The sequence below is a fragment of the Rattus rattus genome, chromosome 2, assembly GCF_011064425.1.
Source record: "Rattus rattus isolate New Zealand chromosome 2, Rrattus_CSIRO_v1, whole genome shotgun sequence".
Classification (NCBI taxonomy): Eukaryota; Metazoa; Chordata; class Mammalia; order Rodentia; family Muridae; genus Rattus; species Rattus rattus.
Genome location: NC_046155.1, coordinates 67,556,939 through 67,570,198, shown reverse-complemented (window position 1 = coordinate 67,570,198; position 13,260 = coordinate 67,556,939). Strand labels below are relative to the sequence as shown.

Sequence of the window (13,260 nt, the reverse complement as noted above, 5' to 3'; positions counted from 1 at the left end):
CTCACTTAAAAACTAGTAAAATATCTTTCAATAAAGGGGGAAATATAAACAGTCTTTTATATAGATGTAGACAGTCTTATAGATGGAGTCTACATTTTAAAACATCCTTATACTTAACAGAGAATAAGATAAAGATGCTATCTCTCAGTACCTCTCTTTATATCCTACTTGCGATGATGCCTTGTGCAATAAGTCAAGAAAAACATGGTCATGCATAGAGGATGGCATTCCAGAGCTTTTCACATCTCACATCTCCTATATTATTTTCACTCCCTATTCTGCAACATAAATTGCCTGAGCATTGGAGGAATGGAACAAATAAATGTCTTGTTTAAGGCTGGGCCCTCATGTATAAAACCTCCTAAGCCATCTATACAACACTGCTGTACTTGATAAGACCTAAGAAAACCCAAAAAGTAAAGGTCATTCTATAGAAGTCAATTATGTATGTATTGAGAAATGGATTGTTTAAAACTCAATATAATTACTTAATAGTGGCATTCATAATAAGAAGAAAAAAAGGATCTATTGTATCCACATTGAAAATTACAAAATACTGATGGAGCACATTAAGGGCAAATGTGAGGAAACAAGACCCTACATAATGGAAGAACACAGGTTTGCTTCCATTTATCTGGACATGAATATTGATCCTTGACCTGCAGGGGTGAGGGTGGGAGAACACTGTTTCAGAGGTGACAGAAATACTTCATGTCTCTGTGTCATTGCTTTTAGTTGCATCGAAAGTTCTGTGACTTTTTTAAAAAACTATTTCACTTAATGTGTTTTTCCATTTATGGAAGGATGTTTTAGCTTCTAAAATCAGACTAGAAATTTTGATTTTCTCTAGTTCTTCGTTCATAATTTTAATTATCTGTTTTATATACCTTTAAATATAATACTTATTTTATAATGTTTTATCTTTTCCTTTATCAGGATACCTACATAAACATATACATAAAATGTCTGTAAGTAAACAATGTCTAAAAACATTGTTAGACTGGGAGGGCTGGCTTAAAGTATAAAGTGAATGTTAGACAGGGTCTGGTGGCTGAATCCTATAGTGGCTGGACCTCTCCATGCCACTGGGGCACACTAAGAATAGCTGAAAGGATACCCCCATCCTTCCCATACATAGATGGGAGCTTTTGTGACTCACATAGTATTCATGTGGCATGAAATTCCTGCAAGGAAACACCTGTGTAAACCAGGGAAATCCTTGCATAAACAAGAATTCCATACAGAGCTGGTACTGCCAGCCTGTTCTGAAATAACAGATTTCTCATCCATGGTCCCCACAGATAAGTGGTATCCAGAGTGTAGGAACAAATAGGTTCCTGTACTACACCACACAGGAAATTCATCTGAAAGGATTACAGATTTAAATAAAGAATGTGGACTACAGGGGTTGGGGATTTAGCTCAGTGGTAGAGCGCTTGCCTAGGAAGGCAAGGCCCTGGGTTGGTCCCCAGCTCCAAAAAAAAAAAGAACCAAAAAAAAAAAAAAAAAAAAAAAAAAAAGAATGTGGACTACAGAAACTTTTCTAAGCCTGTAGGGGAGAAGATAAAGGGTAGGTGATGGTGGCAACAAAGAGTCTGAATGTGGGAAATTACCAGAAGCAGGCATGATGACTAAAGGTAAGATGGCATCCTGGGAGAAATCCTGGAACAGAAAAGCCATGTTAGTGAGGACTCTTGGAACCTGAGCCTCGCTTGCCACTTAGCTGATATCACTGATAGGACCAGCCTTGATGTCTCAGTCTAGATCTGCGATTATTCACAGGGGTCAACTTTATTCCCTGAGGCAATGTCTGGAGACATTTTGGGTGTATCCCTTAGTGGGTCAAGGAGAATTGCTGCTGGTATCTATGAGCGAAGACCAGGAAAGCTCCTAACAGTGCTTATGAGCAACCAAATATCCCCATGTCTAGGATGAGAAGCTGCTAGCCAAGTGTGTTCTCTCTCTCTCTCTCTCTCTGTGTGTGTGTGTGTGTGTGTGTGTGTGTGTGTGTGTGTGTGTGTGTGTGTGTGTGTGTGATAAAACTGAGCCCAGAAGGAACTAGAAGCTCAGTCGAGACTCCTTGGAAACTTTCCTTGCTATCTTGTGATTCTGCTCATCTGAAGTTACTTAAAAGTTGGAAGCTTTAACAGCTATAGACTTTTGTCATGAGTATCATTTCCCCTTATTAAAATGCTCAGAGAACATTCTAATGCTGATGCGTGCTGTTTGAGGATGCTTAGTGAAGTTGGAGTTCGTGTGGCAACAGGACTGTGTTGGGTCCTGGAAATCTATTCCCATAAACATTATGGTTCTGTTTATCTTCTCACCAAAGTCCTAGGAATCTTGCTAAGAAATTCCATGGCTCTTTTAAAGGATGTTCGTCAACACACTGTTCTAAAAGTCTTAAAATAAAAAGTAATCAATTTAACAATAGGATGCTTGGTTTTCAAGGTAAAGTATACTCATACAGTAGAAGGCTTTGCAATAATTAGATGTTTAACAGGGAATCGTGGACAAAACAAATGGACAATCCAGGTGCATGATGCCTTTTTGTTGTTGTTGTTGTTGTTTAAAAAAATGGAGAAGAGGGGAAAGGAAGTATATGCAGAGAAAGAAAAGTTTAGTGTATGAATAGTAGAATTCATATAACCTGCGGGAGGACTTACTGGAGTATTAGGGTTAAGATCAATTTTCATGTTTCTATTTTTACTTCAATCTTAATTTTTATAATTCATGTTTTACTTTTTCAATAAGGAATAAAATGATAAAATTAAAAAAAAGAGAGGGGGCTGAACCATTTAAATATTTTTCTAAGCAACCATTTCACAAAATGCTAAACCTAGAAGAAACCATAGCCAAAGAGCTACAACCCAAACAAGTTTTAAAGATGATCAAAGTGGGCATGGACACAGCATATCCTGTCAGCATGATGTCACTCTCACACTGACCTTCCAAATGCACCTCATTTTGGCATTTGGAAGGCAACCCCTCCAAATTCTATGACTGGCGTCAGCTGCTCTGACACGCACAGCTTCATGGGCTATAGTTTCAGCATTGAAGAGGTTCACTTAGACTTACATGCATTTGTGCTGACTCAGGAGTACTAGAGAAAACTCACATGCTCACAATCTCCATAGGCCATCTGAACAAAAACATCCAAGCATGGTTTATCCAGGCAAGAATTCTCAAGCTTCTATCCTCCTCATTTCACGAACATCCCAGAGCCAGATTCCACTTCATTTAACTGCCAGTTTGGTCCTTGGAGTAAGGAACTATATAATCTCTACCTTGTCCAACTCATGTATTTATACATGCAAAAGATAGGACAGAGCCAGGAGGAGTATGTTCTGTGCAAAGAGCTGTCATTATGAGTTTCTATGTATTTGTAAGAGCTGGACTTCAAAGTTGGCTCGGGAATTTTTAGCAACTTTTGAAATTTTGTTGTGGCACTGTCTAAAGCTGAGAAACCCCGAGTTGTTCAGAAGATTCACGGCTTTGAGAAGTGGAGAGTACTGAGGGTTTTCTTTTCCTCAGAGGACCCATGTGAATAATGCCATAAAATGACTGATGGTTATACACTTCGTGAAGGTTTTGGAGCACACCAAGGAGCATAGGGAAGCTGGGTTTGGTAGCACATCTGTGATCCTAACACTAGAGAGGCAGAGGCCAGAAGCATCACAGCCAGTTCCAGGACTCCCAGAGATACATAATGAGGTTCTGTCTCAAGAAAACCAAAACCAGCCAGCCAGCCAGTCAGCCAACCAAATGATAAACCCAGGTCAACGGGAGATCCAAAAATGAGGTCCATGAATGCAAATCTTACAACTCAGAGAAAATGGTTACAAAAACCCTAGTTTTGGTAGCATTTGTATTCAATTTCTGTTTCCATGGACAATCTCCTAGAGGCTAGTACATAAAGCTCCTCCTGTAGTTATGACTGGAGACATTCCCACAGGCCATGTGTTACAACAATCGGAGTAGGCAGGTAGACATTTCATGGGGAAGAGTCTAATCCTAACTGTGGTAACAAGGGTTGTGTCCATTGCAAAAAGAAACACCGATACTACACATGCCTGCCCTCTAGGACACCTCAACCTTGAAGATCCTATGATAGCCTCTAGGAATCAAGACACATAGAAGAGAGAAACCCATCTCCCCAAATGTCTCAAACAAGACAACGTTAGTTTGGAGGCCTTGATTTTTGATTGGTGTTGGATGGTCCTAGATGTGACATCCTTCCGGGATCAGAACAAACAATTCTCTACATTCTCCAAAAACAGCCTCGCACTGCACTACAATGTCCCAGCTGTGGAGTAGGGTCCTTACCAACACAGATGACTCTACCATGATGTGCTTTACTGGGTAACAAAATATTTGATAGCAGTGTAAGAAGCATTTCTACATTTGACAGCGAACTCTTCTGAAGTCAGAGTTTAAAAGGGGTTTGAGTCTATTTTATCATCTTCCCTTGTCTTCTGCTCTCCAAAGTTGGTGAGTCACACCAGAGAGGGTCACATCTTATCCAAAGGTCTCAGATTTTTTTCTCTGAGGTTATTGGGGAGGAAGAAAAACTTGACTAAGACACAGGACTGAAATATATGATCCTATTTCTCACATTTTTCATTTTCCATTTTTCAGGTCATCTGTACCAAAACACCTTTCCTTACATAACTCATCACAGTACCCACTTTCTCTCCCAGGACTGTGTTTAATCTGATTCCCAGCAAACAGCTCAGACCACACCAAAGACTAATGATAACTACAGAGTGTTACTGAGTCCCTCTGTGAGTTCGTGTGAGTAGCTTGATACACATGAATCACTTATGAACAATGTGGTGAATAATTAGACAAATGCAGTGGGTCTTCTATAGACAGCCCATGGACCCTCTGCTTGTGGTCCTCATGCTATCTATGACTCATTCATGTCTAGACAGCTGCTCTACAGTTCTCTAATTTAAAAATGCAGGCCATTATCTGGTCAGTCTTCAGTCCTTGAATCCATCTTTCTTTATGAATCCCTGACAAACCTGAACAAATGGAGCATTAGTAATGACTTTCTCCCTGACATTGTAGAGACATAGCCCATCCATATAATGGAGGGTATGACTCATACAACAAAGAAAGTGGGGGAGAAGTGGGTCTTGATTTCTAGAGCTGACTTGGGTGATGAAAAGGGGCAAATTTGGGTTCTTATAGATAATGAAGAAGTCTATTATTAACCTGCAAGTGACTCCACCTCATTAAGACTTATCAGTAATGAAACAAACAAAATTTAAAACCTTCCCATCTTTGTGAAAACCATCTACATCTTTGTGCAGCAATGCTCAATCAAATGATACCTCTTCTTCAACATTCATTTAAAAAGATGTCCCATGATAATATTTGACTCTTCTGACTGGCTTCTCAGGGGAATCACAGTATGCAAAGCCTCACTTCCCAGTTTTCAAACCAATTGTGGATTCTGTAGTTTTGACAACCTACCTCTTGGTGATGAATCTTACATGGTTCCCCCTCCCTTGGTTAGAGGATGTTAGGTCCAGGTGTGAGGAGTGGTTGTACAAGAAGAAGACACAGGGCACTTGAGTGGCCCTGATGTCACATCAGTTGCTTTATTGGCTCATCAGAGTATCTTGACCTCCATGTAACAACCAAACCCTGAATATCTGCTCTAAGCCCCATGGTGCTCTGCAGGGTCAAGACCGTGACTCACAGGGTTGTCACCTTTTCAGAGTGCGCAGCCTAGAGGAAAAGAGCTGCTATGGAGTAAAGAGGTCACTTTCAAAGACTGTAGCCTACACACCCGAGTTTTGTTTCAGAACTGTGCAATCAGAGAGCAGCAGAGTGCCTGGAACCAGGACTGACATAAAGCAAAGAAATGAGAACAGGCTGTCCAGATGGAATTCTGGTATGGAGATACCAGAAGGTGCTAGAGCTTAGCAGGTGTCCCAATCACTAGTGACAATGGTGACTGGCACAAAGTGACAGACTTTGTTGCTGACAATAAAAGGGAACTCTGGGCTAGTGGGCATGATGTCAGGCTTTGGTCAGAAGATATGAGGCAGTCCTAGAGTCAATGGTGGGAAGGGGTAGAGGGCATGAATATACCTCCCTTGCTTGGGAATCACTCCATTCAATTCTGAGAATTACTCTGACAATTTTTCTGACATCTACAATGACAGAAAACCCCTCCCTCAATGAAAGAAGAATTTAAGTGATCATCTGGTTGACCTCTCCTACCGAACTGATTAGGCCCTTCCTGACAAGTAACCTAAGATTCTAAAAAGATTAGCCTCCAGTATGGGTGGCACACTTATATTTTAATTATCAATATTCTTAAATATTTCATTTAAAATGTATTAAAAAGTTAAAAAAAAAAAAACATGTCTCTGGGTCTCAACACTGCAACAACACCTTCACCACTTCCCCCAGTTCAAGTTCATTCTCACAATTGCCCAATGTGTTCCTGAGTGAGCAGAGGTTAACTAGGAAAGAATAGTTCACTGCTATCTTCCCATGCGTGAGAAGATGACAGTCTATATCTCATTTGCAATCTTGTCCTAGGTGAACTCAGGAAGACTCCTAACTTATTTCTGAGAATGAGGTGAGGTGGAAAGTGGCAGGGTGAACAGCTCTTACATGCACTGCCTGGCACTCTTTGGGGAGATATCCCTCATTCGTCCGCCTTAGAGAACTAACCAGCAAGCTCCTCATTCAAGGTCACATCTACTCCCTGGGATACAAAGACCCAGCCTCCTCCAACTCAGAGCAACACTGAAGAGACATTCCCAATGCTGAGGTGGCTGTGACCTTTGTTTTATCTGTACAAGAGAACCTTCCCTATCTGCTCATCCCTTCTTCATCTTTCTTCAATCCATGATCATTCTCACAAGCACACCTTAGGATATAGGCTGTCCATTGATCTCAACCTCAGAGTCTTAGTCCAAGAACACAGGATGCAATACTGGTCTAGATCAAAGGTTACACATTATAGGCAGGCTAAGTCTGCCATACCATTTGCCTTTATACATAAAGCTTTATTGGCAACAGCCATATAAGTCTATGCCGTGCAATGCTTTCCCACCAGAATAGCAGAACAGAGTAAATGCCATACAAAGCATGTGCCCTGTAAAGATGAGCACACTTTCCTTTATAAGAAGACAGGGGAGGGGAGGGGAAGGGAGGGAGGAGAGAGGAGAGGGGATGAGGAGGGCTATAAAAAGAAGGGGAAGAGAGTGTAGATGAGGGAAGAAGAGAAGGAATGAGAAAGGAGAGAGATAGAGGGGGAGAAAAAAGGAAAGGAAGGTAGAGGGCCGTGCAGGAAAAAAAATGCAAAGGGAAAAAGAAAAGATTGATTCATCTAATACTAGATTATTGGGGGGGTGATACATTTGCAAAATAGGATTTCTTCCCATGCCTCCTGAGCCCTGTAGGAATAAGTCCTCTGGGATGAGAGAGTTGAGTTCAGGAGGCATCTTCTCATCAGGTAAGCCTGATGTGTACATGAAATAAAGCCAAATCACTATGCACACCCCATACCTAGAAACATAACAAGATTTGGTATCCATGCAGTGGCCTGGCGGGGGCTTATTCCTTCCAGCCACTCAGACTAATGCTTTTAGAGCTGTGGTTCTCAACCTTCCTAATGTTACAACCCTTTAACACAGTTCCTTATGTTGTGGAGATTCCCAACCATAAAATTATTTTGTTGCTACTTCTTAACTGTAATTTTGCTATTGTTACAAACTGCAGTATAAATATTTGATATGCAAGATATCCGGTATGCATCCTCCAAAGGTTAAGAACCAAGGCTTTAGAGCATGTACGCTGTCTGTGGGCCTACCACAGAGAAGGGCATCATGTTCCTTAGTCTTTTCTCCAATAGCATCTAACATCATCTCTCACTTTGTATCTACGTGGATGTCTCAGGAAGGAAAAGAGATTCAGAGATGGATCATAGAAACAAAACAAGCTAAGCAATAGTTAATATATCAGAATCAATAATGAATCAATCATGCACAGAGGTCAGAATCATTTAGATCAATATTAAAACTCCCGCAGAGTGACACAGAGACCCAGATGAGTTATGGAAGGAGCTCCAAGCTTTAACTAACATCAATAACTAGCCTTACCAAATATCATCAGAAATCCATTTATAGCCCACTGTGCCATCACACCAGAAATGCTTCTGAGCTGTCTCCAAATACCACTTTCTATGGTGACAGTGGGGGACAGACTGGGTACCTCAACACTCTGACCATTCTTCCCAGGGTTATCACTGGCAAGGATGCAACAGGAACCACAAACACAGCCCTAGCACTTAATGGATACACAGACTTAGGTAAGTCATTTTATCTTCAAGCCTTGTTTGTCTTGCCTACAAGACAGGCAGAACTGGTATTTTCCCTGCAGAATTGTTTAGATGATTTAAAATAATGGACATAAGCCAGGACCTGGCATTGGGCATTTTAGCAACATATAACATGATTACTCCTCATGCTGACTATGAGCACAAGGGTGACAACAGTGATGAAAGTTTCCCTTTCAGTAAAGACAAAACATCAAGGACCAAGAAGGTTGGCAAAAAGAGAATCAATTCTTAACCTCACTCCCAAAGGAGAAGTGACTACCCATATGTTTGCAGAGTTTTCTCCCAGGGGACAGAACCTATCTGTTTTCCATGATGTGACTACATGTATCCCATCTACCCCCCACCTTAGGAGTCTTCCTGGGTACTTATCTTCAAAGCTTACTTGGGAATACCATCTAGAGAACTTCCTATCCAATGAGCTAATGACTATAGCTAAAATTGTCTTGACTCTATCTATGGATTTTGCCATGCAGCACCTACAAAGGCAGCTGGGTTTCAGCAAAGTGAGGCCAGAGGGGATTCAGATAAAAGGAGTTAGCTTCATACCGTAAGAAGGATGAATCCCATTAAGTGTATGTAGCCACAGGAAGCTATCAAGAATGCCTTAGATGCAATGTCAGTTGCTGACAGGAAATGCACAGGTCCTCTTAATGAGCATGGCCATGGTCTGAGAGTACTTGTGTTAAGGCTAACAGGCTCTGTGAGGGTGGCAAATGAGCTTGCAAATGCTCCCCTCGATGATGATGTACCCCATACCAGAATAGATTGTGATCATTAGAGAGTCAATTATGCTTATAAACTTCAGGGAGGAATTTGGTGGCATGGACAGAGATGCTTTCTCATTATCCAACAAGAAATGTAAACCCATTGAAAATTAGTATAGATATACATGAGTGAGAGTGTATGCAAACCAGGTAGCTGTGTATCTGTGTGCACACGTGTGCGCATTCATGCACATTAGAGGCACATGTCTCAAACAATGAATTACCCCCTATTCTAATGGAGCACAGCTTTCTAAAAGACATGGCTCTCAGCTCCCTTTGGGCCTTAGTGTTTGCATATCTCCTCAATCCTTGATGTTTTCTATCGTGTTGGATGTTAGGATAGAAACTGTCGAGGCTCACATGATATGTCTTCTGTTCAAAAATCTGGGGCTAATAGAGGATAGTAAATAAACCTAAGCTTGAAGACATTTAAGAGCACTAATTACTGAGTGAAGAAAAAGAGCTTGGAGTGGCTGTGTCACTGTCCACATTCATTGAGCTAGAAAATAGGAAAGTGATGCTCAGGGTTCTTCCAGCCTCTGTGGCTTTCTTCAAATGATAAGATTCGGTACTGTGATTTAGAGTCAGGCTCTAAACACATTTACAGTCTCTATAATATATGACTATTGTGAGGGATGTCAGCCCCACAGGAGGCAGAACTAACCTCCACTAACCCGCCCAGGAACAACCAGCTTCTTTTCAAAGCCACAGGGAAGCCACTCTGCCCTGAGATGAGTTTGTGATCTGGACCTGGTTATTTTTTAAAGAGCTTTCGGTGAGATCTTTTAAAAATTTCCAAGTGATTATTCTATACTTTGAAACAGAGCCTCTAGTCATGCTTGCCATAGAATGCAGCCTCTCTATTTCTGGAATCATCATCAATAAAGAGGATGAGGCGTTCGAAGTGTTCAGCTTGAGCGCTTGCCTTAAATACGAAAGTGGCGTTTATCTTTGGAACACAGAATGACTGCTTGCATTTTCCTGAATGCAGTGAGTATGTTGATGCAGGCGTTTCAATAGTTTAATCAATCCAAAAGCTATATTGAATTGACGCTAAAGATCTCTGAACATCTAATATATCTACACTTGTTAAAATTAATTACATCATTTAACGCTTCCACATGCATTATAGTTTTTAAGTGTTTTACAGTCATTTTTATTTAATTAATAAATGCTAAATGGATAAGAAACTCATGCTGTAAAATTATTATGCATATGCTGCCTTTTCAGTTTTACTATTATTTCTTTCAAATATTTTCCCCAAGTGGAAAGTCCATGACTCATAAACCAGTCACTCTCACAGAAAGTACAACTGAAACAGAGACAGAGAAATCTGGGCTGCTTCCCTCTCTCCAAGACAGACTCGTTTCCTCTCCTGAAAGCCAAAGGGTCTCTGGGAAGCCCACCTGGGAAATTCTGTCTGGCCCTGAAATAGCAGAAATAGCAAAAAGGCCCAGCCAGGATGCTGCAGACACAACCCAGGACACATGATTCTTTTTGCCGATGATTGGTAAAGAACATTCCAACTTCCCCATTAGAAAACATGCTGTACTTACAATACTCCCACACACACACACTCGCGCGTGCAGAGAGAGAGAGAGAGAGAGAGAGAGAGACATTATACAACTCAGATATAGTTTTTAAATGTTGGTGCTAACACACTTATCAATGATAGGATTAAAAAGTAAAAACCTCAGAATTCTAGAACTCTCAATATTCAGTCGGTGGACCCCTGAGGAGTTAAAAACAGAGTATGGGTGTGGGTGTTGTTTTATTCTACTTACCCTGTTTTGGAATGTGGGGTGAGCATGCTCTGTTCCAGCTGCTCTGGGAACCACTGCTTGCTATGGATTGCCTGTATGACCTGGCACTATTGTTGGGATAGGGATCTTGAGAGAAGGTTTCTTATTATCTACGAATGTGTTATTTGAGAACACTTGTCTGAGAATATTTGTTTAATCAGACATTGGTGCTAACTTATGAGCTGCTGACTTGAGACAGAGATAACCTAATGCTCAATGGGAATGATCTACTGGGATGAGCTATGCAGAAGGAATTCAGTAGCACTCTCTTAGCTAGACACTGATATTGGGCACCCTCCTGCAGGCGGATCTACTCACCAGCCCTGTAACTCCATCCGGGAATATGGATGGAGAGTTGGTTAGAATGGCTGCTATTGGTACATGCTGCATGGTCCTCTTTCTCCTTTTGTACTGGGATCTGGTTTCTTCCCACATCTGCAAATTTGACATTTTCCAGTGGAGGGGAGCCAGTCTGAGGGCATGTGCCACTCCCCAAATGTACTGGCACCAATGCTGGGCTCTCCTTCCAGTGACCTTCTTGTGGCTGGCCCCATTGTGGGCCTAGGAGGTCCTGTTTTCCCTCAGAGAGTTCCTGTGATAGAGCTCTGCTGATTGGCTCTCCATTAGCTGGGCTGTCTACTCCATCTGCTGTTAACTGGTGGGAACTACAGCGGAGGCTGAGAGACAGGACAGACCTGTGCATTTTGGGGCTAGCAATTTGAGGTTGCTCAAGGGGGACAGAAAGAGACTTGTCCAAATAGTAAATGGCACTGGGACACTGTTGAGACACCCGGAGGTGGACACAAGAACTAAATACCAGTGGGACTTTTCTTGATGGTGAATTGTCGGAAGAAAAACTGTCCTCATTATCATCCACATGGGTGACCCAGTAGTCCTGCCTTGCACACAGCCTTGAGTGAGCCTGAGTAACCTTCAGCCCCTCCACAGAGCCATTGCTGGGGAACTCTGTACAGGTGTAGGGTCTGTTGTGCTGACATAGATGGGCACCACTAGCCAGAACTGGGGGGCCTTGGAACCCAGCATCCTTGGTCCCGCACTTGGGACACAGTGGGTTCCTAAAAGTGTCCCATACCAAGTTGTTGGCTGGAGGACCCACACGTCGGGCAGTAATGGTGATAGATGAAAAGCCACTGCGGGGACCTTTGCCTAGATTGTCCCCTGTAGACAGTGGTTCTATCTCCAGTCCTTGCTCATCTGATGGAGCCAAAATTCCCAATCCATCAGGAGATAAAGCAAATGGCCTGTGCTTGCTCACTCCACTGCGCCTGGCTGAAGCTGGCTTTGGAGGACACAGCTGAGGCTGGGTGATTGCTTGTGACAACACAGCTCCATTTTCCATCGATTTCTTTTCATCAATCAGCCGGGAAATGACGACAGGCGATATCATTCTTGTGTTCTGTGATGCCAGTGTCTCCTAGAAAGTAGATAAAAAGTCTCAATTATTCTAGCAGTTCGTGGGAATACAGGTAGTGAACTCTTACAGGTCATGGGGATGCTGGAGAAGGAGCACTTGTACTTCTCATTAAGGCCTTTAAGGCACTTCTTGACGCCAAACCTGAGCATCCTGGAGGGATGGAGACCTAGGTATGTTTGTGAGGAAGTGATGTTCTGGATGTTAGGACAAATCTAATGTCCAAGTTCACTTTTCGAGACTAGCCAATCAGTCGGCTTCTCTTTCCAGAATGGGATGTACCAAGATGGATATATACCAGTATACAGAGTAGAGCTGTAGCTCAATGCTACTCTGTGAGGAGCATTTGCCCACATTTAAAATGATCAAGGAATTCCATGCTTCCTAATTAGCAGTTCTTAAGTCCTTAGGCAAATCACCATTGTGTAGAATAAGACACTGTGCTTCTTTCTCTTTTTATACCAAGTCTAACCGGATAAAGAACAAAAGGGAGAATCCTTGTGTTTTCCTGTATGTGTGTTGAGTGCTGCAGAAGGCTGACCCCAGCCCAGCACTTAGTGTGACCACAGCCCAGTACTTAGTGTGTCAGAGCCCTCTGGAACTTGTGTACAAAATTGCTCAGACTCTGAAATAATGATAAAAACCACAGGCTTGGAAGCCAAAGGGCATCAAGAGCAGATCTCAAACCCCAGCACATCTGAGAATCATCTAGAAAGTTATGAACACAGGTTCCCCTGGCAGGTCTGAAATTCTGAGTGTAGGGTATTGAGGACTTTGCCCACATGCATACACCAGTGGTCCTGATGGAAGTGACTTAGAGAGCACGAACAGAGTCACGGCTGGTCTGCTGCCATCGTAATAAACAGCACCTATAAGGAGTGCGCCTAGGTACCA

General features: G+C 42.1%; 1 protein-coding gene across 1 annotated transcript in view; it reads right to left on the bottom strand.

Moving 5' to 3' along the window:
• Nucleotides 1-13,260, bottom strand: part of C2H10orf90 (chromosome 2 C10orf90 homolog) — a 228,774-nt gene that overhangs the window by 64,669 nt on the left and 150,845 nt on the right. Inside the window, exon 5 of the mRNA XM_032892398.1 lies at nucleotides 11,253-12,369. Within this exon, the coding sequence (XP_032748289.1) occupies nucleotides 11,253-12,369 (1,117 nt within the window). The remainder of the gene's footprint in view (nucleotides 1-11,252; nucleotides 12,370-13,260) is intronic.